We start from the raw sequence: 27,678 nt of genomic DNA, 5'->3' as shown, positions 1-27,678 counted from the left end.
GTCAACTGGCATCACCACGCCATATTCTTCCCATCCATGGTTATACGGTGTCAGATTATTCAAATGACATCTTCGAGACCATCAGCCACTGCAGTCCTCATTGCAATGACAGCATTGGAGAACAAGGAGAGGGGAAGAAAAGCCTCTGAGGGGAAAACGAAACACATGCGAGGGAGAAACTCGGCCACCGGTCGGCATTGGCTCGGTCCGGGATTCGGCATTGGCTCGGTCACCACCAGCTGCAGAAAATACTCCTCAGTTTGGCCGGAAATAGATTCCTTGTCTTATACTTCCCCTCACCACTGTGTACACCGAGATACTCTGGCATTGAATTGGAGAATTGACTCGCATTGAGCGATTAAAGATGTCTATGTTAGCTGATTCACCATGGACGTCACGCTCCGCGGCTGCTGGCAATATATATACGGGGTTACCAGGAACTGCTGGTCAAACAGAACAAGCACCTCAAGAATCATTATCAGCCTTTATATTTGAGCTTCAACGATAATAGTCTATCGAATCAACCTTTCATCATGTCCAGACCTGTTTATACCCTGGCAGAAGGTCCCTTCCTCGATCCTACACTCAATTCCATGTTCTGACTCTGTTAGGCCAACCCATCCCTGACCCCTCCGTGAGCACTACGCTGCCCACAATTGGCGGTGGAGGCATCACAACCCTAGGGGACACTCTTCTCCTCGAGACTCTGGCTCACTTCAACCGTGAGCGGATCCCAGAAAGGTACCTGTTCCCTTCCTCCACCATCAAGCCCCCTTTCCAGTCCATCCTCATTTAACCAACAGAACCTCTGCAGGGTCGTCCACGCGAAAGCAGCCGGCGCATGGGGAGAATTCGAGGTGACAAACGACGTATCGTCCCTAACCTCCGCGAAGTTCCTCAACGGTATTGGAAAGAAAACCCCCGTTTTGTTTCGACTCAGCACGACGGGTGGTGAGAAGGGTAGTGCGGATACTGTGCGAGATGTGCGTGGATTTTCAGTCAAGTTCTTCACCGAAGAGGGGAACCATGATATTGTGGGAAACCATATCGTATGTATACCTACCTACCGTTCTTTATGTACTGGAAGGAAGGTTTCCCAGGACTTGTGTGCTAAATGATGCCAATAGCCTGTCTTCTTCGTCCGAGACCCTATCCGCTTCCCCTCCCTGAACAGAAGCCATAAACGGCACCCTGCCACGAATCGTCCGAATTGGACCATGGTATGTCCCTCACCCTCTGGCCATATATTTGCTATCCTACCTATCACATAGTATACTAACCAACTCACCTTCTGGGGTACCACAGTTCTGGGACTTCCATACCAACCAACCCGAAAGCGTCCACGCATTGCTCCATCTCTTCGGCTCTCGAGGCATTCCAGGCTCCATTCGATCCGTCACTGGCTTCGGCGTACACACCTTCAAGCTCGTATCCCCCGATGGCACCTTCCGGTACTGCAAGTTCCATTTCCGGCCTGAGCTCGACGGGAAATATTTCTCCGGACAAGAAGCCACCCGGATGGCTGGGGTGGATGCTGATTTCCATAACTTGGATTTGTGGGATGCTATTGCACGGGGGCAGTATCCTGTTTGGAAGCTGTATGTGCAGGTTATGGAGCCTGAGAGGGCGGAAGAATTCGGACGGGGACTATTTGATATTACAAAGGTTTGGTCGCATAAGGAGTTCCCACTCATTGAAGTGGGCAAGATGACCTTGAATAAGAATGTGAGTTATGTCTCTTTGCTAATTGGTGGCATAGCTTTGGGGTGTGTAGCGTGTCGTGTGCTAACATAGTAACAGCCCGGAAATTACTTCGCCGAAATCGAACAGGCGGCGTTTTCGCCATCGAATATGGTGCCTGGGATTGCTAGCACGCCCGATCCCAGTAAGTTTGCATTGCATCCTTGCTAATTCTTTTCCCTTGATTGTGTTTCTGTTTTTGTTGGTCATGTTTCTCCCTTGGTTCATGCATACCAATCTTGTGGAGTTGTGTAACATGCACTGATATCCCTGGCTTTATGTAGTGTTACAAGCCCGCATGTTTGCCTACCCCGACGCTCAGCGCTACCGCCTCGGGGTCAATTACACCCAGCTCCCGCCCAATCGCGCTGTTTGTCCTGTCTACGCGCCGTTTGAGAGGGATGGCTTCGCCACAGTGACGAAGAATTATGGTGGTGACCCGAACTATGTGCGCAGCTCGCTTTCTCCTGGAGTTGTGAGTCGAAATACCGCCCAGGTACAGCACGATGAGCGAATTCTGTCGTTCGCGTTGGGCCAGAATGAGATTCCAGTGGATGAAGAAGACTTCGTTCAGCCACGGGACCTCTGGAATAGGGTCTTTGACGAGACAGAAAAGCGAAAGTGGGTTGCAAATCTTGCTGAGACGCTGGCTGAGGTTCCTGAGCCACTGAAGGAGGCTGTGGTGAATATGTTTGGGAGAGTCGATGGTCGCTTGAGGGAGATGTTAGGGGCAAAGGTCAGGGATATTTCGCGACTGTAGAGGTGAAGGGGTCGTGATATTTGTGGATGTATGGGTTGCTGAGAATTCAGGGAAAGGGCAATTGTATGTTCGATGGCTATCTATTCCTATTTTGAAAGCATTGTTAGCGTCTAATTTGAAATCTGATAAGTAAGGATCTTGGCCCGAGGCTAACTGCAGTAAAATTGCACATGGAAGTTTGCCACTGGTCTGTGAGGTTAAGCACGATTAATCGGAAAAGGGTTTCCGTTGGTCCACTTTCTCCAGAGCCACCCTGAATGCCCTGAAAGAGCTTTGTTCTCGTTATACGTGGGTGGATGCTCGACAAACTCATTTACTTGGCATCGGACGACTGGGATAAAGTTTGCCATGTCAAGGGAAAGGATTCCACTCTGGAGCTTGTCTGTTACTCAACAGCGAGAGTCCGTGAGCAGCCCACGTGGTCTGATAGATTTCCTGAATGCATATTTTCTGGCCTGATGACCCCCAGGGGACGGCACGGGAAGCGCCGAAATTGCAATGTGCACGAAGCTCTCAACAGGACTGCGGGGCAAGCTCAATGACAGGTCCGACGGCCAGATCCGCAGTTCCGTAGGTGCAGAACTCATACGTGCTCGGTTGGTGATCTATGGGATACATATGGAGGTGATAAGCGAAGTGGGACTGGAGATGTTGGGGACGAGGATAGCCGATGTGATTTTCGCGCCGGTACCGACATTTAGCCGGATCTGGCTTTGCTGGTAGGATCACAGGCGATTATTAGTGCTCGAGCATTACGGGGCCTAATTTGGCGGAGGAACGCAAGGGACTCTCTTGCAGATGTTAAGACGAAGCTGCTGCCGGGGTTTGACTGTTTGGCTGTCGTGCGAGCCGATCTTCGTTGAATGGGGTTTGACCAGGTACTTGAGATAGGAGGATTGAAATAGAACTGATGTGCATCCTTTCAGGGCCAGGTTTTCCGAGTATGAAGATTTAGTCATTTATATCAAGTCAACAATGCCAGTGACAGAAGACAAAAAGGTATTTGGAGGAGGTGAAATAAGCGGAACCCTTTCCCATGACGGCAGGTCCCACGACTACAACTAGTGGCTTTGCGAACCATGGGTCTAGGACCATTGGAGTTCCACTGATGACACGGCGGTGACACAACGGTCAACCAGCTGAAGAAAAATCTCTGAATCAGGCGGGATCTGTCTTGTTGGGGTCTTTTTCTTCCTGTATTGATTCTAAGACTGTCATTGGAAGAACTTATGTAAAGATCATGGTATACACATTGACACATGGATCATAATAGACAGCGTGCATGAAGGTCCTTTTGCAAAATGCCTATGCCGGATAGGCTTGGGCAAGAGCAGTAACCGTAACAAGACCCTGGTATTGTTGAAACAATTAAGGTTAAAATATGACAGCTCATGAGAGACCAGCAGATATAATTAGGGCCAAAGAGTTAGCTCATTTCGATCGGAAATTCGCCCAGCCTCATAATCACGCAATCAATCGTGCAATTGGAGGAAATCGGAATAATGGCGCAGGTTAGATTAAGCGAGCTCCCTAGTAGCTATTGGCGATGGGCCGTCTATAGCTCGGAGTCTAATTGTTTAGGCTTATGCGTTTTAGCATACCATGGTCTTCACCGCAAAAGACCATCGTCAATGGAAGGGAACATTTTCAAAGTGTTAACGACACAGGGAAGTCTGGTGATGAGAGCTGAGAAGCATCCTGGCATGCTGGAAAGGGAAGAAAAAGGTGGGACTGTGTCGGAAGGCAGTCGGGATTCCCTCGGTCAACTTTCGTACTCTTTGCAACATAAAAGGCCTTCCGTGGAACCCTGGGATGGCGGAACATGATCGCGATTAGTAACCAATACATAACAGATACGTACATGGGCTCTGACCTGGTTGGACTTGAAAGGGAAGAGCGCCCTTCGATAAGCGCGTGCCACGACTTCCCGGCAATCTCGCCGCAACATGTGGGAAGGATAGCAACAACAAATATCTCGGGCTACGGATACTATTTCCGCCAGGAGGATTTTGGGGACGAGCAGTGTGACCTTAGCTCGCCTTAGTTTAGTAAGACATAGCTCTTTCGCGTACATATACAGTCCTTTGCTAACTAGATAGCGGCCACGGAAGCGCATGGAACGCAATCGTGGTACCCCTAGACTCCAACCTCTTCCAGGTTCCATGCTTCTCCAGCCATATACTCCTTGACCACTGCGTTAGACACTCAAACACACAAGCCTTACACATACCAGATGCTGCCCGAGACAAAAGATGATCTACGGAGCCGGACTCATGGGACCCAGTTGAAGTTTACAACTGGATCTGGTAGGGCCCAACGCAATGGCACTGGAGGTACAAAAAGCATCCGGGACCGGACCGTCCACTGGACCCAGATCCCATTACCCAATAGGGTAACAGTATTCGGCCAATCAGAGCCCCAGTGGATGGCTCTTAGGACTAGTCCGAGTGGTGAGGGTTGACTGGTGCGAACTCTTGAAGCCCCTCTCTAAGGCTGCAAAGGGACCCCCTCCCCGTCAGCTTGATCGTGAGACCCCAACAGCTGCATGTAATATGATCTTTTCGACCTTTCATTTTCCCAATCTCAGTCGATCTGCCGGCCAAGAAAGACTAGTAAGTGTCCATCCCGCACTAATATTGGTCATTAAGCGCGTCCACATAACCGGGGGATGGCCGTCAGTCATATCTGAGCCCGGCCACCCAAGCCACGACAGTGTCCACTACGGGAAAAAGAGGGCAGGAGAGCATGCAGCAGTACCTTAGGGTACCCTAATAATGTTTACTTTCGTTTCAGCTGCACAGGGATTCGGGCAGCATCCGATCCCCGGGCCACGAGAGATGGGCACGTAGTGTCGTTCACTGCTGTTAAATCCAGATCAAACCACGTCACCCCGTGCATTCGTTAATCCCGCCTACCCCCTTGTCAAAGCATCAAGCCAACTCCCAGTCACCTATCAACCTCGATTATGCCGGGAAAGCGACCTTCGGAAACAGCCTCCTCCTAGATTTATCTGGTTCTTACAGCCACCCATTATCAGCTCCACACGGCATGACCTAGATACCCATCGATAGCGCCACCATGAGCGAAGACCAAGACTCGGATTCAACAACAACCGAGTACCAGTTTGTATTCGGTACAGACCAGCCAGGCGCCCGCAGCCATGCGATGCGACAGTTCTGGAGGAGGAGGCACCAGGCCCTCCAAAGTTCCCCCCAGACCACTCGACCTCAGCTTAGGACACTACTTCCGAAGGACTATAGCTCAGAGAGCAGAGGGTATCAGGAGGATGCATCACAGGGTCAGACCCCCGATCTACCAGAGGGTGAAGGTCAACAAGGCTCCGCCTACGCGCAATCTCCAGCTTCAGATGTCGTTCACGGGCATCAGTCCTCGATAATTCAAGGGCCAGGCCCCAAGTTCCCGATAGATCTGTCGGCTAAAGACCAAGAAATCTTCTCTTCATGTGTGTAGAATACAGAGAATTCCGATACTCTTCAGGCAACTGATGTTAAATCTATACAGGGCTCGATTTAAATGCTAGCTTTGGCCCCGGCTTGTCAGAGAGTACTGGGTTCGACCCTGTACGTGATGTCTGGTTACCTTTGGACCTATCGAATAGTGCCTCGTTTTGTGCATTGATGGCTCATGCGGCAGCCCATGTCGCACACCGTCAAGGCCAGACAAAGTCGATAGAATCGGAAAAGTTCAGGACCCTGGCTGTGGGCATCATCGCGAAATGGCTGGCCGATGAAAGAAGATCGACACAGGATGACACGATTACGGCTATTGCACGCCTCCTGATGTTCGAGGTGAGTATTTCCATATCAGGGCCTCCATTATAACATTCAAGTTCCTCATCTTACTTCTTCCTCTGTGAATCAGAAATACTGGGCCATCGATGACCAATGGCGTGCCCATAAAAATGGCCTTGTCAGCGTCATTAATGCAAGGGGTGGGGTAGAGAATTTTCGGTCAAGTTGGCGTCTTCATATGGTTCTCTTCCTGTGAGTGATCATGATGTTCATACTAATACCTACAGCCTTTGTGTACTAATCAATATCCTGATTGCATAGGGCTTTTTCTCTGGCAGAGCCGTCAAGAAATTCCTCCTCAGCGCATGTCTGGGAAATCTCAGAGTACTTTACCCCCGCCACCGTGCATCCAGCAATCGAACTTCGACTACACCAGGTTAACCCAAAGGCCTCCCAAGGACTGATCGCCTACCCTGATATTCATGAAACGATAACATCTCTGGCGAGTTTCTCAAACTTATCGGGAAACGCATCGCCCAATGTCCAAGATCATACACTCCTCTGCTTGTTCCTACTTGCTGTGATATTTCAAGAGTCACTCTACTCATCATCGCCGGAATTTGGTCGCTCCTTCACCGACAAACTGCCAGTATTAAACGAAGCTCTGTCTAAGAGCAAGAGTATATGGAAACGTTCTTCGCAGGAGCTATATGAGTTTCTGATGGAGGATCATTTCAATCTCCTGCTCAGCCCCTCAGCTCGCAGGTTCATCACAAAGGTGGCCCAAAACCTGGTTTATTTGAATGAGTCCGCACAAGCAGCTGTCGCAAAATGCCTTCTCAATAAACTTCTCTGGCAGAGCCAAGACGTGAAGGCTGATTCACATCTCCAAAGTGATGGACCGCGTTGATTATAAGTTGAGCGATATGCCACTCAATGGTACTGTCCAGGAGGCTATCGAGCAGCACCACGCTGAATGTGATGTCTGTACTACATAGTATAGACAGCTGCTAGCAGATAACGTCTCTTTACATCTTTCTCGATCCGTACTCCATTCTCCATCAGGTAAGGCCGTCATAACCACGACATCAACGTACAAATCACTCAGAGAATAACAGGCCCTCAAGAGTGAACATTCCCTATATATTACCACACTGCGTGTCAAACGATGGCATATTTGCTTGTAATAAGCAAAATCGTAGCAAATCATTCCCACGCACACGTACTCTGTTACTTTGCTGAACTCACTCCCTACAAAGGCGAGATCGCCACATCCCCACACAACCTGTTCTATGCACAATGACATCAAACTTTCAAATACCACAGATATATTATGCCTTGCATATATCGACCCTTATCCTCGGGTCCGGATGATCTCTGTAAAATGCTTGTGTACATGTATGTCTCCGCCGAACCGCTCTTTTCCAATCATGGGCGACTATCGATGCCAAGCAACCCAGTCTCGCATACCAATGCATGTAAGGAGAGGCAGGCATGCAGGAACACAAGATTCCAGTATTGCATGGTTATGTTGGTAATATATCCAGTTAGTACATAGTGCATAGTAACGGTGCGATACAATAGGTGATCCTCATGATTGATATGATTGAGATAAACTTTCTGTAAGCACCTCGATCTACGGGCGCCTCGCATAAGAATATCGGTGACCATTCATTTGGAACATACTACTTTACAATACGCAATCCCCTGCTACAGCAGGTAAACAATCTTCCCTAATCAGAAAGGATTACTTCGGATCTCCCCACCGTAAGGATCGGAATATACTCCCGAGCTTACCCCGACGGTGTTCCGAAGTTTCCCGATTCCGGTTCCGTGTCCGTGTCCGTATCCGACACTAAAATGCGCACTTTTTGTTATTGGCTGGGATGAATTGGAGGCGGGAGAGTATTATACCTAGTGTAGTCTATCTTATACTAAACTAGGGTGTATATATAGAACTGGATGAGGGCCAATTTTTGAGTGTGTCGGTGGGGAGGGAGGGGGTTCACCATAGTAGTGGGGAAGTAGTTGTTTTTTTTACGGCTTGTGCGTTTGGGTGATGTTTCTAAGTGGGCTTCGCTTGTGGTGGACATCGAATAGGGGATATTTGGTAGCAAGAGGGATGTATTGTTATTACTGGAGTAGCATAGACTCATTTGAAACACATGCAGATGACGATTTGAATTGTTTGGGGGTAATCACAATGTGATCGATCTGTGTAAAACTCAAATTCAACACATTTCTCTGTCCAACGACAACGCCCAGTCCTTATTCCAAGTACAAAGATGCCAGGGACCTTTAGATCCAAAGCTTACTCGGGTTTCTTCTTGGCGGGCCCTGCATAGTGAAGAATGCTGAACGCAAAGTTGGGATGGTCGCTCAGTAGCGTGCAGAAGCTGCCACTGCATCTGAGGATCTCAATGTGATAGGCTGCAAAATGTGCAAGATAGGCGAACAACGGGTCGTTCTCCTTGAGCTTGGAAAGAGCGAACCGTGCAGCTGATGTTAAAGCCACCGACACATGTATCCGGCTATCGCCCATCCCAAGACATGATTTTCTTCATTTGTGTGATTGCAAGGCTTGCTAATTCCGGGATACTGTGTCTGTCGCAAAACACGTAGAGCTGGATGTTGTCGGAAATTGAATCGGCTATTTTGCATTCAACAGATTCTTCATTGTTGGATATGCATTTGATGTCACTCTTCTCAAGATCCGCCTTTTCGGGGTATTCTCCTGTATATACCCACCCAACGAGAGCAGAGAGTGTGCTGGCCTCTGTATCCATGCAGACATAGTCGTCTACTGCTTTTTCTATGTGGGATTTGTAGAGAGCAGAACACTTGGACTTCAGGAGCCCTGTGTGAATTCTAAATTCTGAGTCGGAGCCCTTTGTGCCAAGAACAATGACATCGGTTTGGAGGATGTTCGTAAAAGTGCCAGTGGGTATAGAGTCTAGGAGGTCCATGTGTTAGCCATCATGTCACAGAGCGTGCCGACTTTCCTTTAGATCCAGGCTCGTCGAGGAGGACACTTTCTGACCAAGCTTGATCTTTTTATCACCACCGTCTTCTGCGGATGTCCCTTTACCTTTTGTGGTGGTGGGCGGAGGCCTGCGCTTGCTCATGATGAAAGGTGAAGTTTGAATGAACCTAAGGAGTACTTTGAGAGATTTGATGCTAGATTGGCATGCGTAGAAGAAGGAGTAGGGAAGATGGGAGTAATGACGAGCAAGATCTGAACTAAGAAGTTTTGTCCTCAACTATGAGAATTATACACTCATTCACTGTCATCTGCTCATGAAGCATTTCCAACCCTTCCTAGTTCGCGGAAAATATGCTTGCCAATGACATTGCTGTCAAAATAATGCATCTTCACCTCTCATTCACTTTGGGCTTGCTGAGTCTGCTGGGCTGAGGCTGTGTTTACTCCAGCGGTGTCTTCCTATATAGCAAATCTCTAGTTTGCCGTTTCTACAGCATCATGCCATTTGTCTGGCCTCTCTAATTCTGGAACTCACTTGAACCGGACGCAAGAACATGTTGTGTTGACACAACTGATGAGAATATGTACAACTGACTCAGCAGTGAGATGATTGCACAAACTGCCTATCGCCTCAGGCAGAAATAGATATTTTCAACCTCAGGCCACACACTAGCCGGGCAAGGGCCTTGACCTACTTTTTCCACTTTTTGTATTTGTGGGATCGCCTTCCACATGGTTGGTGGCCTGCCTTGGTCCCACAATATGAACCGAGGTTCTTGGCAGTTCCATTTGAGCGAGTCATAATCTCCTGCAAGTCCATCATGGTACAAACAAGCATCATATCAAAGCTTGGCGTTCAGTAGGTTTAGACTTTCAGTTCGGAACGTGCAGCCCTACACTAACACCGAATTCGTTTATCATTCCCTATGTTGACGTGGGTATAAGCTTGAATTCTAAATTGTACTCGGCCGAGTGATAGGCAGCAAGATACGTGGCTCTTGTAGTTCTGCAGCCTGCTTGGATCGTCGAAATCGGCAGCCGGTGATGTCATGGCATTATTCAGCATGGTGGGGTTGCATCAATCCTCTTTTAAGCTCGTGTCGCAACTTCACGCAGGCTGGTTTTTTTAGAGCATCCTGTGTTTGCTTGACTTAGTAGAAGTATTCAAAATGGCCAATAATAAGGTTGATGTCACCAGATCCTCGGAATTGGATGAGGCAACGGGTATGTGCAACTTTTCTCCGGGGAACAAGGGATGATATAAATGACCAAAACACACGGTAGGGGGTCGGACTGAAGGAATGGTTCGGAAGGGAGCTATTATCGACAAGTCGGATCAGTTGTGTGCATTAGGTTGGTCGAGCCCCTTTCAGGTCTTGGACTGTTTCTAATACAATTCCTAACAGTCATGTGCGCCGAGCCACATTCCTGCTCGGCTGTTCACCATCACGGTGAGCAAGATACTATCGTCTATGCCGCAAAGGGCCATGGCTCCATTGTATTCGATGGGGGAAAGCAGCGCAAAGACCTCTCCCCGGGTGACTTTGCTATCATTCCTGCGTAAGTAGTGCGGCCTCCACTTGATCAAGGACATGAACTGATTGGGATCTACCTGTGTGCAGTTACACTGAGCACCAGGAGATGAACCAATCAGACCAGGATGTCGAATGGGTTATCACTAGAGCAGGAAGAAAGCCGATCACGGTGAACCTGGAAGGTTGGTCTGATGCTTCTAGCTGAGGGATGGTCTTTGCCGTGAATGCAACAAGGGTGCATTGTATTAGTTGCAAACATTAGCGAATGGTGTCATCTTTGCGTCTTCGGTCCTCTGTCGCAATTCGAACATCTCTATGTAACCTCGTGGATGGGGCCACGTCAGCGCTGGGATTGTAAAAAGCTTCTAACGTCGTGTCACACCCTGTTTACGCGTAATATCGATGAAAAAGACGGAATCCGCATATGAATTTCAGTCTAATACGTACTTGAATTCCATGGCATTGGCCAAAATCCGCCCTTGCTGTCGAATAATTGGAATATATTCTCACTTCACCAGGGTCGTCCCAACAATAGACATCGTTATCATCTGCTTCGAGGAAAGCTCCGGTGACTCGGTGCAGGAAATTGAATAGCAAGGTCGAAGGTGTCCCAGTTATCAGGTGACAACACATATCTTCAGGAGTCCATCAATGTGGGATTCATTTCAGAACTTCCTCTCCTGCTAATACTCGCAGGATGCTACTGTTGTACCCCAGATACTACATTATTTTCTCTTTCATCGATCTGACTACCTGTTGATCCATTCTGATCATGATATGAGTACAAGTCATAATTATCTACACAAAAAACAATGTCTCCGACTAAGCAACATGACTACGCCATGCTCGATGACAGTGACAAGCCAGAAAAGTCGAGATCTCCCACGGCTTCTTCAAGCCGGCTGGAGAATGCGGTGTATGAATGCAACCTTATTATACCACATGCACAGCAGCGATATTTTGACTAATATTGAGAGGACGACCGATTAGTTACGACAATTAGCCCAGACGAATATTGCCGAAGAAGGTCACTGTTCAACCTGCATCAGCTTTTTCCTAGGCATATACATCATGTACCATAATGCTCTCTGCTCCACCTTATGAGAAGGAGCTTTTATTGGGCCATTCACTGATATTTCCAAGAAGCACACTAACGCAACCTCCGCCAAACGATCATAATGACGTTTAGATGAATGGCTATCGGCTGTTGACGACATAGCTATCCTGGGTTGCACTATGGTTATATTCTGACTATCCTACAAGCTAGAGTGGCTATGCCTGGTTTTCAATCATAACCTTCATCCACCTTTGTTCCCATCACCACACCGAGTTGACAGGAGATGAAATGGTTTCTGTCAGATTTACTGGGTAGCTGGAACTGATGACTAGAGAGCAGCAGTGATCAAATTATCAACAAAGTAATACCCAGCCTGCCAGATTCTGTGAAGCATCGTATAAGGGCCTGGCCTATCAGACGACCAACTTACAATACACCATATCTGCATGAACGCTCAGCACATCAACCCATAGACGGCAGTCAACATATTGGCACGGTCTTTCCGGGAAGTCAAATGACCATGCCCTGGGAGACGGGTGTAAGCTTGAGAACATCCAAGGCACAAGGCACTCTCTTACCCCTCTATTGGCAAGAAGGAGCAGCAAAGTCAATTTCGCCAAGACCATAAGCACAACCGTCCTCGCTTACTGCTCAATTTGTGTGTTATTTTTACAACTCCTCAATTCCTATCATACGCCTTGGGCCATGCAGGCCACGGTATGGAGTTAAATGTCCCGTCCGGCATACCCGACTTTACCTATATCTCTGATTTACACCACCCTTCTGCTCGAGGGGTCGAAGAACAATAACCCTCCCTCGGCCGGCGGAATTTCCGAGTGGTTGGATCCACTTCATTAACAAAACGGTTTGCGGATACTGGCGGTATAGCGCACCCGTGCACGCAACGGCATTGGACCGTTCGGTTTGCCAATGTCCAAGCGAGTGGGCTAAGACGGCTGACAGGTGGGCTAAGAACAAATTGGCCCAATTATGGACTATCTCAATAATGGCATTGCAACAGAGTGATTCGCGTTGAAGATCGCATCCCTTTACGGGGAATCTAGACTGAGGCGCGGGACACCTCGGTAAGTGGGAATTTTGCCCTCTTCTTGAGACTTCCCCCGGGGCTTGAAACTGCAAACCAGTTGATCTTCTTGCACATCGCAATTATCTACATTCGCAAAATGGTATCTGTTCCAACCATTGTCCTGGTTCCTGGGGCGTGGTGCACCCCGATTGTCTATGATGCTCTGCGTGCTACTCTAACCTCGCGTGATTTACCTTCGACGGCCATTGCCCACCCCTCCATTGGTGCGGAGCCACCCTCGAAGACTCTGACCGACGATGTTGCCCACTTGCGGTCCGAGCTAGTCTCGATGATCGACAAGGGGAAAGACATCATCTTAGTGCTACATTCATACGGTGGAGTTGTCGGGTCCGGGGCGGTCGAAGAGTTGGGCAAGGCAGAACGCGCGCAACAGGGAAAGCAGGGCGGGGTTGTCATGGTCGTGTACATGAGTGCGTTTGCCATACCAAAGGGGAAGAGTCTCCTGGATATGCTGGGAGGCCGGTTCTTGCCGTTCATGAAGGCAGAGGTGAGTTCAATGACATCGCGAATTTGCGACTTTCACCTTACATTATTCAGGATGATTACGTGCATTGCCTTGAAGGACCTGAATACGGTTTCCACGACATCCCACCTGTCGACCAAGAACTGTGGGCATCCCGGTTGACACACACGTCTATTGCTGTATTCTCCGGTGCCTCGACGTTTGAGCCTTGGCATGTCATGCCGACCGCCTATATTATCTGCGAGGAAGATCGGGCACTTCCGCCACATGTGCAGGAGCAGATGGCACAAATGCTGAATACGAAGTGGATCTATAGACTGAAAAGCTCCCATTCACCGTACCTGAGCATGCCAGACAAAGTGGCGGATATTCTGGAGGAACTCGCGGGCAAGGCTTTGACTAGTGGTGCGGGAATCTCCGCAAACTTGTGAACAGCATAATTTAAAATACCTCTTTCCCAACATTATAAATAGGACGTAAGACCTGCCTGTCTCAAATTTCAATCACAGAGCCAGCATCCTAGACGTATAGAGGACACAAGTCACATGAGTCATTTGCCTGCACAATGCCTCATCAGCCTCATCAGCCTCATCAGCACTACCCATGAACAACTCAGCCTCCGTGGGGCGCCAAGGCAAGGCTGCAGCAATCCTCGGAAAAATATAAATACTATAGAAAGATCCTCCATAGTAATATTCAAGACTGTTATCTATCTGGAACCACATCATCTACAATCATGATGCCACCTACAGCATCCCCCTTTCCCCAAATTCATCTCCTCTGCATGGACGAAAAATACATCCGTGCCTTCGAATCTGCCTTGTCGACAACCACCACATCTCCCCAATTTCCCAAGATCACTTTCCACAATTGTTCCCTCTCTTATATCTCACCGAACATTCAATTCGATGTGATCGTCTCCCCAGCCAACTCCTACGGCCGGCTAGACGGTGGCTTCGACGACGCCATCTCACGTGCCTTCTCCCCAACGACAGACTACCTCGCCTTGACCCGCCATACGCAAGGGATTCTCTATCGCGATTATCGGGCCTACCTGCCCCCGGGATCATGTACGCTCATCACTATCCCGGAGGAGTTTTACAATCGATCGAAGAATGTCTGGGGAACAAGGTACGTGGCGCTCTGTCCGACCATGAGAGTGCCGCAGAATGTGCGCTGGGATCGGGAGATCGTGTATGAGTGTATCTGGAGCTTGTTGTGCGCTATCGACAGACATAACTGGGATGTTGATAGGACAGCAGACGGGGCAACGAGGATTGATAGTCTCTTGATGACCCCGTTTGCGACAGGGTGTGGGCTTGTCTCGCCTGAGAAGTGGGCCAGACAGATGATCCTGGCGCTTAATCATTACGTCGATGCGGTGCAGAATCCAAAGAAGTGGTCCAGTCTGGATCTGGGTCAGGCTATGGTGTATTCCAGTGAGGTGGCGAGGACTTGGGAGTTATAAATGGGTGTTGAAGGGTGTATATTTGACACCTGAGAAGGCAATGGGTGATGAAGATGAGGAAGGTGCATTGTGTGTGGAAGTAAGATGTTCGCACTCATTTGATGGCGTGTATCTGGAGACAAGAGCTGGCAAGAGAAAAGTAGTTAGAAACATGACTGTGTGTGTGTGTGTGTGTGTGTGTGTGTGTGTGTGGAGATGAGGTGTTCACACTTCGTTGATGCTGTATAGCTCGAGACAAGGCTTGGAATAAGGAAGCCGAACAGAGAACTACTTCGAAACAGATGACGACTTGTGTGTGGAGAGGAGGTGTTCATTCTTTGTCACTTATTGGAGACGTATACTCGAAGGCTCTCATCGGCAAGAGAAACAGGACCATAAGATCTGAGTTATATCAAGCGCAACTCATCAGTCTGCGTGGACTAGGCGTTCGCTCTAGTGGTGGAGCATAACCGAAAGTACAAGCACAAGAGAAATTACTAAGAGGATGATGAGGATGCACTGGGCCTGTGGGATTGAGATGTTCAGGCTTCATCCGAGGTGTATTAAGACATATATGCTCAAATCAGCGGTCGATACTCTCTATCAGCGCGCCTATTGTGGTGGTCTTTCTGGGAATTGCCTTGATACTATAAAGGAGGTAACTTGGCATACTCTGAATACGAGATTGACTCGCAATGTCTTGGGAGCAACACACTATACGAGATTACCTGGAGTCAACTAACTCAAATCATGAATAATGGTCTACTCTGAGGTCCAACTGGGGCCTTGCTACCGGCAGGTTCCTTAATCGATGCATGATCGACATGACAACCCTGAAACAGATCTTGCAGACTCAAAGCCCAACGACACGAGGAGAATTCGACATATACAAGCTCTGAGAGCGAGGATATGCTTTCTCATGGAAGGCAGCCATAAATGTCCGGTGTCTCTCGGATACTGCCGATTATAACTATCTTAGAATCTCAGCTACCATTGCCCTGGGTCCCTCAGAACTCAGTCAGGTTTAAGCCATGGATACTTCCATTAACCACCCCACAAATAATAGTTAACCCCAGTCCACTTACTTTATGCAACGACGAAGCTATCCCACCACCTGTGCCATCATCAGTCTTGGCAGCTATCAAACCCCCAATCCCAGACTCAACAGCGCAATTCCCCTTTCACATCTATACCACCATCACGGCCACACCCACAACAAGGTCCTCATACCCAAGCAATCCCAGTTCTCATTCAGTACCTTGTATACCCCCCTTCACAGCAACAATAACCTTTCAAAGTACCCCTGTCCATATATATACCACTATGAATTTAATCCTCCCGGAAACACAAGCATCGAACGTTGCCATCACCAGTCTAGGAGCCACCACCACCATCGCCAACTATGCCTTGCACTCCTCGCCCCTTCAAGGCCCCCGTGCCCAATGCCAGTCCGGCTCTGGAAGCCGTGGCCGAGAAGCTTCGCGCCAGCGGCAGCAGAAGACTCCTCACGGCAGAAGGCATCAGATCTCTCTCCACCTCGACGAAGAACCTCGTCGACAACCTATATACCAACATCCGCAAGAACTGTTGGGCAGACGCCATCTGCGAAACCCCAGCAAGCCTCCGCTCCGGTCGAATGGACCCCACCGGTAGATGGCACCTTCGTAACCCTCACGTCTCCGCCTTCACCGAGGACCTCTCCCACGCCATCCAACTCGGCGACATTGACGAAGTCGACTACCGCCTGTCGTCCCGCAGGATGCCCCTCAACACCTGCGACCGCGAGGGCAACTCCCTCCTTCACCTAGCCCTAACCTCCGGCCACTTGGGTATCGCCGATCTTCTACTCGAGAGTGGAGCCAGCCCCCAGTACAGCTTCGACCCGGAAGTCCCTGAGCTCGACCAACTCTTTCAATGCCCCGATCGCGTAGCCCCGCAGCTCAGCTCTATCCGCGTCGACATCCTCCGTCTGCTACTCAGATATGGTGCCCAAATCCGCCGATTCCCCACCCTCAACGTCCTCTTCGACTCCCCCGGGAATGCCCCAGAGCTCCTTCAGCTCCTCATCAAGAACCATCCGGATGTGCTCCACGAACGCTCCGAATCAGGCCACACCATCCTCCACTCGGCCGCCGCGTTCGGCACCCCCGAGGTATGCGACTTGCTGCTTGCTCGTGCTCCGCACCTCCGGACCACATATACAGACTGGGACGTGACACCCCTGCACATGGCAATTCTAGAGAGGAATGAGCTGACAGCTTGTTTCCTCATCTCGGCCGATATGAGCCTGCAGATGCGCCACGGATATGACCGCACCGAACTGTTCCTAGCAGCATGTATGGGCCTGCGTCGCGTCGTCAAGTTACTACTATCTACTTCGGCGTTCTTTGCGTACCCGCTGCAGAAGTGGGTTTCGGATGCCAAGGCTGCTGTCCGCGTTGCTTTGTACATGGGTAATACCGAGATTGTGGATATGATTAGACGGAATTTAGGATTGTATGTTATTACCCCCCCCCTTCGTGGAAAATATAAGTAATGTTGACTAATATATTGTTTGTGTGTGTAGATCATGGAGCTCATGCTTATCCCCGTTTCTTACATGTCCCCGGCCTACTCTGATCCCGAGTATTATTAACATTCGAGGAATTGAGACTAGGAGGTCGAGGAGTAGACGCGCTAGGAGTGTCAGGGATCATGCTCATACTCATCGTCCGCAGCGGTCTGGTGAGGTCGGGTCGCAGAATGTGAATGGGAGTGGGAATGTCTCTGCTCCTGCTCATTCCCTCGCTACTGTATCCAATTCGGGGACTGGGAATCCTCTGGACGGTGGCGAGGGTGCGGCAGATTCTATCAATTTGGAGGCCCAGGTTGATCGGTTTTTGAACAGCACGGGTGGGAGTGGACAGAGTACGCTTGGTGTTATGGATACGGTGATAGAGAGTATTGAGCAGTTGTGAGTTTGGCGGCGGCGGTGGTGGTGGTGGATGCATTGTTCGTGCGAGTCTGGTATGTGAAGAGGGTGGTTCTGAGTCATTCGTTTGAGATACCTAAAAGTAAGGTCTCTTCTGTGTTCGGATTTGGGATATTGCGTGCTATTATTAGCTGTATGAGTGGGCGTCGCCCTACTACAGACAGCATGGTTCATTGTTACATTTCGGTAAATACTATGCAGAACAGGCTCGATCATGACAAAAAAGTTCTATATTCATATCCAATTCAGAGCAGAGTAGAACCTTGTAATTACCTCCCAAAACATATCATATCATATCCATCAAATCTCACACATTTGTACAGATTATACATCCTTCTCCATGACCCCCTTCTCAACAACCACCTGCTGATGAGCCGCCACCGGCTCATCCGCACCCCCAAGTCCCGCCCCGTTAAGATAGAAGTCCTGCGGGTCGGTATCCTGGGCCGTCTGCTCCCACGCCAACCCCTGCTTCTTGATCAATAGCTGGTTCTCCGTGGGCCAGAACGTGCAGATGATGTAGTACATCACGAAGGCGGTCGTGAAGGATAAGATCCACCCGAGATCGCCCATGCGGGTCGCGGTTGTGGAGACGCTGGCGCCGAGAGAGCCGACGAAGCCTGTACAAGTAATTATTAATATCTGGTGAGTTATGGGAGATGAAGGATAACCGTACCAGGGAATGGCAGCGCGATGGCAATAATGTATGCGATCACAGCTTGGATGTTCCACCCGCCGTAGTATCGATAGTTTTTGTTCAGTTTTGTGCCGTCATACAGGGATGAGAGGAAGATGTTGCCTTTGGCGAAGCAGAAGTCTACAATTCATTAGTATGTTTTAATCATTTCGAGGAGTAGGTGGAGGTAAGGACATACACTCGCACACCATGATGGCCACGACGGCACCCATGAACAACGCGTATCCGGACAAAAAGTCCTCGAACTTCGTCGCCGACGTGAGAATCTCCCATGGCACGACGGCCCACGCGAGCGTCTGCACGATGTACTGTCCACGACGCATGTTGATGAATCGAGGGAACAGCATGGAGGAATCCGCACCGAAGGAGATCATGTTGGCCGCGACGTTGGTTCCGAGGATCTGTACCAGCCAGGCAAAGGCCACGAGGAACACGGCGAATCGGGTGGTGCCGGACCAGTAATGGTCCAGGATGAATTCCATCATGTCCCATTGGTTCCTACTCAATTAGCAAGGATCGAAAATATTAGGTATGTGGCAGAATGGCGTACCAGATGTCGGTGCCGTATTTGTTGTTGATGGCGGCTGTCGCCAGAATACCCAGACTCGCCGAGAGCGTCACCGCGATCGGGTTCGAGAGCAACTGGGTCCAGAGCGGGGCATTGCGAGTTCTAGTCCAGCGGCAGTAGTCCGGTTGGTTGGTGATCAACGTGGCCGTGTTACTGGTCTTATTAGTCTTCTGTGGGTGTGCCAAGGATTCCGAGAGGAATGGCTTACCCCAAGCCACTGTTGATTCCCGCAATAATCATCCAGGCGGTTGCTGTCGCGGATCGTGCCTCGGCCGTGTACATCGTCCCCAGCTGACCCTTAGTGTTGGCCATGGCGAAAATGAACAATCCGAACATGGCGGGCAGGGAAATGAAGGTCTTGAAGATGAAGAACTTGCGCAGCTGGTAGGGACGGAAATGGCAAAAGGGCAGATGCACCAGCCAGCAGAGGAAAAAGGCCAGCATCTTCTGCGTGGTGATACCTGTGCTGGATGGGATGTGGTTGGGGATGTCGGTGTAATGGTGACCGAAAATCGCCCGCAGAATGTTGTACATGTATTCGGCGCCAAAGTCCACTGCAAGGGTCAGAATGAGGCGTTCATCATTTGAAGCGATTCGTGACAAGCAACTGTCACATACTCTGAATGGCAAACCACACGATGGCCAGCACCGCTCGTGCACCGACAAAGTAGTAGCTCCCCCACATGCCAAACACGCTGCGCCCGACGCAGGGAAACCCAATATGATATACACTGGCGGCACGCGAGTTGAATGCCATGGCGATGGACGAGATGAGCTGGGAGACGAAGATGACGACAATCGACTGCCACCAATTAAGACCGATGCCGATCATGGTCTACAGAATCAGAATGCCATCGAAATTAAAACCTAGCAGAAAGGGCCAAAAGCATACCGATCCCAAGGTCCAGTTGGTAAAAGAGATGGACCAGTAGAACGAGACATAGTTCCACCAGCGCCAGGCTGCATCATTAGCACTGGCATGAGCAGACACTGGGTCAAGTTCAAGACTTACTGCACTGCTCCGGAGGAGTGGGAAGCAGATCTGCAGAGAAGGTAAGTTCCAAGTCGCGTGCCGCGCGCAGCAGCTTTCATAGCTACTTGAATAGGGTTTGCCGACCTTCGTTGGACCAGCGCGAGTCCTGGCTGGATTCCAGCTCGAGGGCGGAGACCACCCGACTGCCAAACCTGGCCATTATGTTGAAACTATGGACCAGTAGGAAAGACAGAGGACGCAGTGTATCGACCCCGGCCACCTAAAGATTGAAAAGAGGTCGCATGGTGCACGGCAGCTGCAGGATTTTATTCCGCGGGGGGCGTGGCGCCTGAGCACGCGGCGGGCAAAGATTTGCACCCACACTTTAACTGTGAAGTGATAAGAACAGCAACCAGTGGGGAATGCCTAGAGATAGTGGTGGAGAATTCTTATTTTTAACTATCTTATTGGTTATATGCCTCCCCTCCTTCACGCCGCTGGTGATAAGCTCTGAGATGGCTGGAACCAACCTTTGCTGGAAAGAGTATAGCAAGGGAGGGTAAGGTTGTAACCCTATTTGTCTCGCGGGTTTATCTTAGTCACCTTCGTCCAATCACGGCATCTCCATGCTCCGACGCTATACCCAAACAAGGTGTCAGCCCCGTTCACGTGGCTGTTCGGGTCATCGTTGTTGCGAAATCTTCTCTTTCTTTCCCTTCTTTGCCCTTCTTTTCCTTTTCAACGAGGATCTCCCGGTCGTGGGTCTACAGTTTAAAATTCCAGTGGGGACGGAGCACTTGGGCTGGTTCCTCGGTGAATGGCCGAAGCAAAACGGCCATACCTGGATGAGAACATGCCATGCTGCAGGCTACTAAAAGTAGTGGCATGATGGGGTCGGTGATAGGCTCGGCTGACGTTGAGATAAATACTATCTGGAGTGACACCTACCGGTTCAAGATACTAGTAGCAGCTAACAATGAACGGCGTCGAGCATGGAAGCTCTCGAAGCCTTGCTGGAACATCAGGTTTTTTGGGAACACTGGCTGATATGGATGGGTGGATTGGTTGGTTCCTCGTCCACCAATCACTGTGGCTATAAAGGCTGTCGGTCAAATCTGCCGGACCAGACCAAAGTAGCAATGCAATGAATGGCTGGAGCCTAGAGCGGACGACGGAGAATTCATCCCCGATGGTAGGCGGGATAACCGCCGACTATCGCCAGTTTGCACACAGACAGTTATCGTATCAGCCGCGATATCAACACAACGGTCAACACTACAACCAGTGTAGTTGTTTACTGTCAATCAGATGCTGTTGGGTTCGAAATACTGCTGCTCATTGCATCTCTTTCGGCGTGATGCTCCCTATCTAGTAATAACTGCCGACTGTAAAGGCAGACAGTCACTGACTGGCATAGCCAACAGTGGCGACGCTACTCTGCTGCAACGTTACAGCATCAGCAGTGAAGTTACTCGCTTAGGAGGGCGCTCAGGCACTTGTACGCGCTGTGACTGAGACGTGACCTCATGCCAAGCACGGTCAAACTTTGTTTCCCCATAGACCGTCAGTCAATACATGTGGACCTTCAGTCGGTTGCATTGCTTTTTCCAAGGGATTATTGTATTGCAAAAGGTTTGATCGGAGAATAGTTAAGATCAAGAAATCAAATGAAGTGCTTTGAATGAATGGGTGTCTGGATCAAATAAATTTTCCGGTGCCCGCCACTAGTCCATTTCCGGGTTCGCTCAGGGCAACGCCGCCAGGAACCCTTCCGGACCCCCCTTCCAAGAACTTAGGTATCCGGTCGGGAATGCCTTCAACTCTCCCAGAGATGAACCCAGCTGATCGGGGAGTCTCTAGCCCTGTTGCACCAGTCTCATACTGTATACAGATGGAGTCATTCATCATCTTGCTGCCTAATGTCTCCTGGACCTCCTGAATTGATCCGTCCATCACGTCGGGTATATAGTACGCATTTCTTTGTGTGCCTCCGTAGTCAAATACCGATCAACAGGCTCCCCGAAACGAGGCGGCACTAGCCATGGGGGTGGTGATAGATCCTGTTCTATCGCCGGGTCTAGATGGCGGCAACCCGGTGTGTACCTGGTGGTTACTCCCAGTACCTCTACTTCCGACCCCATGATCATGTCGCTGCATTGCTTTCTTGACTAGACAATCCCCAGATTTACACCTCACGATATCATCTGCATATCCTCGGAAATATCATCTCAAGCAGATCAATTTTGAACCTGCGTCTTTGGGTAGGTGAGCAGCGCGTAAACCCCGATGATTCTCTCAAGACAGGACAGACAGTACCTGCAAGAACCAGCGTTAGCCCACCAGCTGACAGTGGCGGTCCCTCTCTGCTCCTGGACCAACTGCTCATTTCATATAATCTCAAGGACCCCAAATGCAGGCATAGTTCATGACGCAACGACGGATCCGCCAACCACAGGAAGCGATTCACGCTCGCGTATGGCCCAAATGTTGGGTCGGTTTGGAATCCTGCAGCGAGGTGTGGAAATTGGACGGGGCCATCCGCGACGCGGTGGGGAACATTCCCAGCGGTATGCCCAGTGATGGTAGAAACAGAAGGGACAAGTAGGACACTTCATTTCCAAGGTAGTTATTCACCGTTGACCTGTCTATCACATCAAAGTATACGGGATAGTTAGTAGCACAATGTCACACTAGAAACATGATATATCACTAGCAAACGACCGTTTTGAAACCATCTGCTACCCGCAACCCCGAGCGTTCTTTTAGTCCGAGCGGATCGTGTAATTTCCAGCGACGCCCCCGTCATTCCCCAGATCGCCCAATCACCACCACGAATGCCACTTAAATGGCCAAACTGCCTATACCCTGCAATCTCCACCCGATCCAGCATCTCACCGGTTCGTGCTCGAATCGGATCGCCGCCCTGGTGTTTCACCTAAATGTCCGATGGGGGGCGCCATCATTTCCAGCGCCAAAAACCTGTCATCTCATCTTTCATTCATTGTCCCTCATTCATTCCTTTCGAGGGCCAGTATATAACCCTTCAGGGCCCCATCCAGCTGGTCTTGGATGGTTTGGTGTTGACTCTCAGCTTCTGGAAAGCCTGTCGCCTCGTCTTTCGTTTCCCAACTTTTCGTCATTCCTTTATTGATTCTCAAGACTTTACCGCCATGTTCGGATCTACTTCTCGCCTCATCCTGGGGATGCTCAGCTGTGTGGCCCTCCTGCCCAGTCAGGCTTTGGCGGCACACCAGCACGTCGGTCACCGTCATCATCATCCCATCAATCCCACCCAACAACCCCAGCCCAGCACCCTCATCACTATCGCTCAGGGCAGCGCTCCCACTGAAGCTCCTTCCGCATGCTACTGGGCCCCCTCTGCAGTATCCTCAGTAATTGCCTCCGCCTCCGCCTCTGCCGCCGCGGTAGTCGAGAGCAACATCACCGCAAAGGTCATCATCCCATTCTACGTCTATCCCGAAGCTGGCGCCTGGACCCCCATGGAAGAACTGTACGTTGTAATATCATGACTGTAACATACCAACTTACTAACCTCCCCAGCGTCGCGGCTTTCCCCAACGTCCACTTCACCATCATCATCAACCCTGACAGCGGTCCCGGCTCCAGCAGTCTCCCTGACAGCAACTTCCTGACCGCCGTCCCCCGACTCACCAGCTACAGCAACGTACTCGCCATCGGCTACGTCCCGACAGAGAAGGGCACTCGCGCCATTTCAGACGTCGAAAGCGACATCAAAACCTATGCCGGCTGGCCCTCCGCCTCCGGTAACTCTTCTTTTGCTGTGCACGGCATCTTCCTCGACGAAGCCCCCAACGCCTACAGCGAGGAGCTGGTTTCGTACTACCAGCAACTCGCCAATCTCATCAAGGAGAGTTCCGGCCTGGGACCGGAGAACTTTGTATGTCCCCCTCCCACCTACCCTGATTTTCCACCACCCTGCATCCCGGGTAACTAACGAATGGTATGTATAGGTCGTGACCAACCCCGGCACAGTCCCTGACTCGGCCTACCTCACCATTCCCGACTCCACCGTGGTCTTCGAGTCGCCCTACGATTCGTTTCTGAGCGCCATGTCTGATGACTCATTCTCTGCCATCAGAGGCGGCAATCACAGTGCCCTGGCTACGATGGTCTACTCCGTTCCGGATAGTGTGCATCTCCCGACCCTCATTAGCCAAGTTGGAAATATCTCTGACCAGATTTTCCTGGGAAATACGAGTTCGTATACCGTGTATAACTCGTACATGAACCAGGTCATTCCGTTGTTGTTGCCTGTTTCTTCTTGATGTGGATGGTGGCTGGCTGTCGCAGGGCGATGGGTTAGATAGATGATGGTGTGTTTCAATTCTTGTCTCTCGTTTATTTCACCTTTTTTGTATATAGATGTGTATGTTGTGGATCAATGTGCCAATTTTTTCTTCCAAGGGTGTTTGTTATATGTCGGTAGGCTACAGATGAAGCGGTGGTTGAAGATACAGTGAGTGTAGGTAGGCCGCGGCGCCACCCGTGGGAATTCTTCAGCTGGGCTGAGACAGTTTCATCCCTACAGTAGGATAGGGATGAAACATGACAACAACCAGCAAAGGAGAGGCATTTGATACATATTTGTTTCATTCCTCCATTCATGTACATATAATATATACATAGTATAGTAACTGACCCATCGCCTAACTCCCACCATAAACTTAGTATCTAACCTAGTTTTAAACAGTCAGCCCTCACTCCAACCCAAACGATATGTCAGAAAGGCACAACATACAGAAATTTAGGCAGTAATGAATTAGATAATATCACCAACAGCGGCATCTACATCCGCACCAACACTGGCAGCTGCATCTGCAGCGCCCGAGACCACCGCGCCGACATCAATGTCGATGGGATTGGCGGTGGCGAAGACGGCCAGGAGGGAGAGGGCGGAGAGGAGGATGAACTTCATTTTGGTATCTGATTGGAGCTGTCAGTAAATGTATCTCTGCTTGATAGTAGTGTATAGTGAAACACATACGGTAGTGGTAGGTAGAGTGGTATAGGGTGGTTTGGATAAGTCTTGTAGGTGTGAGCTGTAGAAAGGTAGTAGCTGAATGATCGTAGAGTAATCTGGAGACCACGAAGGTCAATTTATATCTTTCTTTCCCATCACATAATCTGATATTCTCTACAATAGTCAACAGTGAGAAGGAAGTCTAGAACCTTGTCATTGATGGATGCTCTACATACATGGTTATGATCCCGTCGATCGGAGACTACCACTTTTGAGGGGTTGCGGGGACCCATTTTTGGGTTTCTCGGGTGGCCGGGAGGCGACCGTTGAGATAGTAGCCGTTGATCGATCTGGCGGTTGCTTCAGATATATTGAAATGGGGTGTTTCACTACTTACTGGTGGTATTCTACTATTCTATCTAGTATTCTGATATATTACAGATGCGATATTATTCAAGATGGTGTTAAGATCTAAGTAGTTATGCCAGATTGGGAAAAAATTGACTGAGAATAATTCGCAGGCTTGTTCGATACCGGGTGTCTGTATATTATAGGTTTAAAGTCCTATCCCTTGAAGGCTGTAGTTTCATATTGTGCACGTACACCGGATTCAATAATGGATGGCATGTCGGCTGCTTTTTCCACCTAAATTCAAGATAGCCATCGGCTATGCCACGGCTACATCTACGTCCCTATATCTGAACCACGGTTCCCATCCGGGTCAGGGGAACTTGACTACGTTCTAGGCGTTTACGTGATAGACTACATTTTCGACCTGACGATAAACCAAGGTACTGGCTAATCGTTTTTTTATGACAGATGTTGTGGTTGGTTGATAAGTACTCTGCTCTAGATGCATTCTGTCGATAGCTGGTCCAGGACACGTACGACGCTGGACGAACCAGACTTCATCCCAGTTTTGATAGTAGATCACCAATCGGAAATCTCACAATTCAATTCGACTCGCTCAAATCAAGGCATGTCGCTCAAATAACGTTCTCAGTCTGCAGATCCGCTGATCATATCCTGGCTAGCTTGCGGAGCACACTTCCGACCGGCTTGGCTGGCGTTAATGTTCATCGAGAAATAATGCGGTAATGGCTAACAGTATATCCCATCATCCTGGACATAGGTCTACTGGCTTACATTGGGAATAGTAGCCTCATGTTCCAACACAGCCGGGTGCTTCACACCTCCAACTCGCAACTTTGCCCAATCTCTCTCCACGCCCTCCTCGATGTCCGGGTACGGGCCTAGCGGTGTGATCGCCTTAGGGTTGATGTGCCAGTGGCTCTTGGTATACTATTGCAGTTAGCACATATTTTCTGGGCGTATTTAGATGACTCACATTCTCCTTAATATGCTTGAAGTCGGTAGTGTCCCTCGCAGCCTTCACATCCCAATACATGCCCTTGAGCCAGTTATGCAGCACCGGATAATCGTGACGGATGGTCCCCAAATTACACTTAAAGTGTTCCACATACACCACGTCGAATCGAATCAATGTCGCATACAGCATCACATCCAACTCCGTCATCTCCTTCCCTAGCACGAACGGGCCGCCATTCTGCGCGACAATGCGCTCAAGCTTGTTCAGTGCCCCGAATACCCGGACCACATTACGGTCGTATTCCTCCTGCGTGTCTGTGAATCCGGCCTTGTACACCCCCGAGTTCACGTCCGATTGCATCCACGGGCTGATAGCGTCGATCTGCGCTTGCAGGTGGCTAGGGTAGAGGTCGATTTCCGCCAGCGATGACGGGATCTGGGAGTTGAATGCTTTGGGGAGCCAGCGGAGCATTTGTAGACTTTCCTAGAGTTGGCACATCCGTCAGTCATTGTGATGAATCTCCATCTCAACACAAAGATAGGTAGCATACATTACAAACTGCTGTCCCCGTCTTCGTATCCCATAAGAGCGGCACCGAATACCGTCCTTTATATTCGGGATCCGCCCGAAAATATACCTTATGCAGGTAATCCTCTCCGTATAGATGATCCACCGTTGACCCGGGGTACTCGTCGTCCGATTCAGGGAACTTCCATCCCGGCCAGCCTTTGAGATCTCCCTTCGGGTACGCTCGCACAACACTGGTTTTGATGATGTCGGTGAGGCCCTTGAGGTGTCGGACAAAGTTGACGCGGTGAGCAAATGGGCAGAAGAGTCCGATGTACAGGTGGTAGCGGTCGGGTTCGGCGGGGAAGTCGGTGCTCGGGATGATGCCGTGCCAACTATCGGCGGTACCCGCTTGATGGATGGTCATTGTGGTGGCGATGTTGATATTAGGAAGTATTGATGGCACTTTGGGGATTCAGTGGGAGAAGAAGAAGAGTGAAGAGGGGAGTATGAGGAATGCTGCAGGGACAGTTGGCAATGCCATCATCTGAGGGCTCAACTATGCGGGGTCCGGAGCAATTCCGCACTGGCGTCATGCTGGATTCGTCATCATTCTTGAAGTAACCAACTAGCTAGTTAGTTATGCAACTATGCAACTATGCAACCATGTAACTAATGCTGTGCCAAGGCTGGCCACGTGGTGAGGATATTCTATCTCAGATATTTGCTTGCAACTATATCGACTATCCCCTGAGTACTACCCTTTAAAGACCCGGTTCATGCTT

The 27,678-nt window shown here is 49.8% G+C and overlaps 10 protein-coding genes across 10 annotated transcripts; 7 read left to right on the top strand and 3 right to left on the bottom strand.

Moving 5' to 3' along the window:
* The first annotated feature begins 444 nt into the window (after positions 1-444).
* On the top strand, positions 445-2,682 carry BO83DRAFT_70977 (catalase). Its single transcript, XM_025537550.1, has 8 exons — positions 445-564; positions 612-741; positions 815-1,049; positions 1,128-1,220; positions 1,306-1,725; positions 1,801-1,885; positions 2,025-2,563; positions 2,631-2,682. The coding sequence occupies exons 1-7, from the start codon at positions 534-536 to the stop codon at positions 2,498-2,500; spliced, it is 1,470 nt and encodes a 489-aa protein (XP_025386457.1). The 5' UTR covers positions 445-533; the 3' UTR covers positions 2,501-2,563; positions 2,631-2,682.
* A 2,588-nt stretch (positions 2,683-5,270) lies between these two features.
* On the top strand, positions 5,271-7,358 carry BO83DRAFT_70940 (uncharacterized protein). Its single transcript, XM_025537549.1, has 4 exons — positions 5,271-5,963; positions 6,023-6,309; positions 6,374-6,504; positions 6,574-7,358. The coding sequence occupies exons 1-4, from the start codon at positions 5,579-5,581 to the stop codon at positions 7,160-7,162; spliced, it is 1,392 nt and encodes a 463-aa protein (XP_025386456.1). The 5' UTR covers positions 5,271-5,578; the 3' UTR covers positions 7,163-7,358.
* Positions 7,359-8,563: 1,205 nt separating this feature from the next.
* Positions 8,564-9,377, bottom strand: BO83DRAFT_400284 (uncharacterized protein; the record flags this gene model as incomplete). The annotated part of the gene is given in 3 exon segments (XM_025533386.1): positions 8,564-8,783; positions 8,803-9,205; positions 9,293-9,377. The coding sequence occupies 3 exon segments, from the start codon at positions 9,375-9,377 to the stop codon at positions 8,564-8,566; spliced, it is 708 nt and encodes a 235-aa protein (XP_025386455.1).
* A 1,002-nt stretch (positions 9,378-10,379) lies between these two features.
* BO83DRAFT_438792 (RmlC-like cupin) lies at positions 10,380-11,220 on the top strand. The gene is made up of 4 exons (XM_025536126.1): positions 10,380-10,459; positions 10,520-10,588; positions 10,642-10,795; positions 10,858-11,220. The coding sequence occupies exons 1-4, from the start codon at positions 10,405-10,407 to the stop codon at positions 10,973-10,975; spliced, it is 396 nt and encodes a 131-aa protein (XP_025386454.1). The 5' UTR covers positions 10,380-10,404; the 3' UTR covers positions 10,976-11,220.
* A 1,662-nt stretch (positions 11,221-12,882) lies between these two features.
* Positions 12,883-13,865, top strand: BO83DRAFT_438791 (alpha/beta hydrolase). The gene is made up of 2 exons (XM_025536125.1): positions 12,883-13,422; positions 13,473-13,865. The coding sequence occupies exons 1-2, from the start codon at positions 13,012-13,014 to the stop codon at positions 13,827-13,829; spliced, it is 768 nt and encodes a 255-aa protein (XP_025386453.1). The 5' UTR covers positions 12,883-13,011; the 3' UTR covers positions 13,830-13,865.
* Positions 13,866-14,108: 243 nt separating this feature from the next.
* Positions 14,109-15,108, top strand: BO83DRAFT_70861 (uncharacterized protein). Its single transcript, XM_025537548.1, has one exon. It carries the CDS (start codon positions 14,135-14,137, stop codon positions 14,864-14,866), a length of 732 nt encoding a protein of 243 aa, XP_025386452.1. The 5' UTR covers positions 14,109-14,134; the 3' UTR covers positions 14,867-15,108.
* A 1,139-nt stretch (positions 15,109-16,247) lies between these two features.
* BO83DRAFT_409471 (ankyrin repeat domain-containing protein) lies at positions 16,248-17,802 on the top strand (the record flags this gene model as incomplete). The annotated part of the gene is made up of 2 exons (XM_025534136.1): positions 16,248-17,341; positions 17,535-17,802. The coding sequence occupies 2 exons, from the start codon at positions 16,248-16,250 to the stop codon at positions 17,800-17,802; spliced, it is 1,362 nt and encodes a 453-aa protein (XP_025386451.1).
* A 174-nt stretch (positions 17,803-17,976) lies between these two features.
* On the bottom strand, positions 17,977-20,347 carry BO83DRAFT_438788 (allantoin permease). Its single transcript, XM_025536124.1, has 9 exons — positions 20,199-20,347; positions 20,094-20,123; positions 19,974-20,041; positions 19,700-19,916; positions 19,290-19,635; positions 19,064-19,234; positions 18,692-19,011; positions 18,493-18,633; positions 17,977-18,436 (listed from the first exon to the last, which is right to left on the bottom strand). The coding sequence occupies exons 1-9, from the start codon at positions 20,272-20,274 to the stop codon at positions 18,141-18,143; spliced, it is 1,665 nt and encodes a 554-aa protein (XP_025386450.1). The 5' UTR covers positions 20,275-20,347; the 3' UTR covers positions 17,977-18,140.
* A 2,642-nt stretch (positions 20,348-22,989) lies between these two features.
* On the top strand, positions 22,990-24,572 carry BO83DRAFT_379871 (spherulation-specific family 4 protein). Its single transcript, XM_025531606.1, has 3 exons — positions 22,990-23,565; positions 23,616-23,973; positions 24,047-24,572. Exons 1-3 carry the CDS (start codon positions 23,225-23,227, stop codon positions 24,359-24,361), a joined length of 1,014 nt encoding a protein of 337 aa, XP_025386449.1. The 5' UTR covers positions 22,990-23,224; the 3' UTR covers positions 24,362-24,572.
* A 1,280-nt stretch (positions 24,573-25,852) lies between these two features.
* On the bottom strand, positions 25,853-27,416 carry BO83DRAFT_379869 (glutathione S-transferase omega-like 2). Its single transcript, XM_025531605.1, has 3 exons — positions 26,937-27,416; positions 26,405-26,869; positions 25,853-26,358 (listed from the first exon to the last, which is right to left on the bottom strand). The coding sequence occupies exons 1-3, from the start codon at positions 27,318-27,320 to the stop codon at positions 26,191-26,193; spliced, it is 1,017 nt and encodes a 338-aa protein (XP_025386448.1). The 5' UTR covers positions 27,321-27,416; the 3' UTR covers positions 25,853-26,190.
* Between the last annotated feature and the right edge of the window lie 262 nt (positions 27,417-27,678).

The sequence above is a fragment of the Aspergillus eucalypticola genome (assembly GCF_003184535.1).
Source record: "Aspergillus eucalypticola CBS 122712 chromosome Unknown BO83scaffold_18, whole genome shotgun sequence".
Taxonomy (NCBI): domain Eukaryota; kingdom Fungi; phylum Ascomycota; class Eurotiomycetes; order Eurotiales; family Aspergillaceae; genus Aspergillus; species Aspergillus eucalypticola.
The sequence above is the reverse complement of the archived record's forward strand: the minus strand, read 5'-3'. Positions and strand labels throughout refer to the sequence as shown.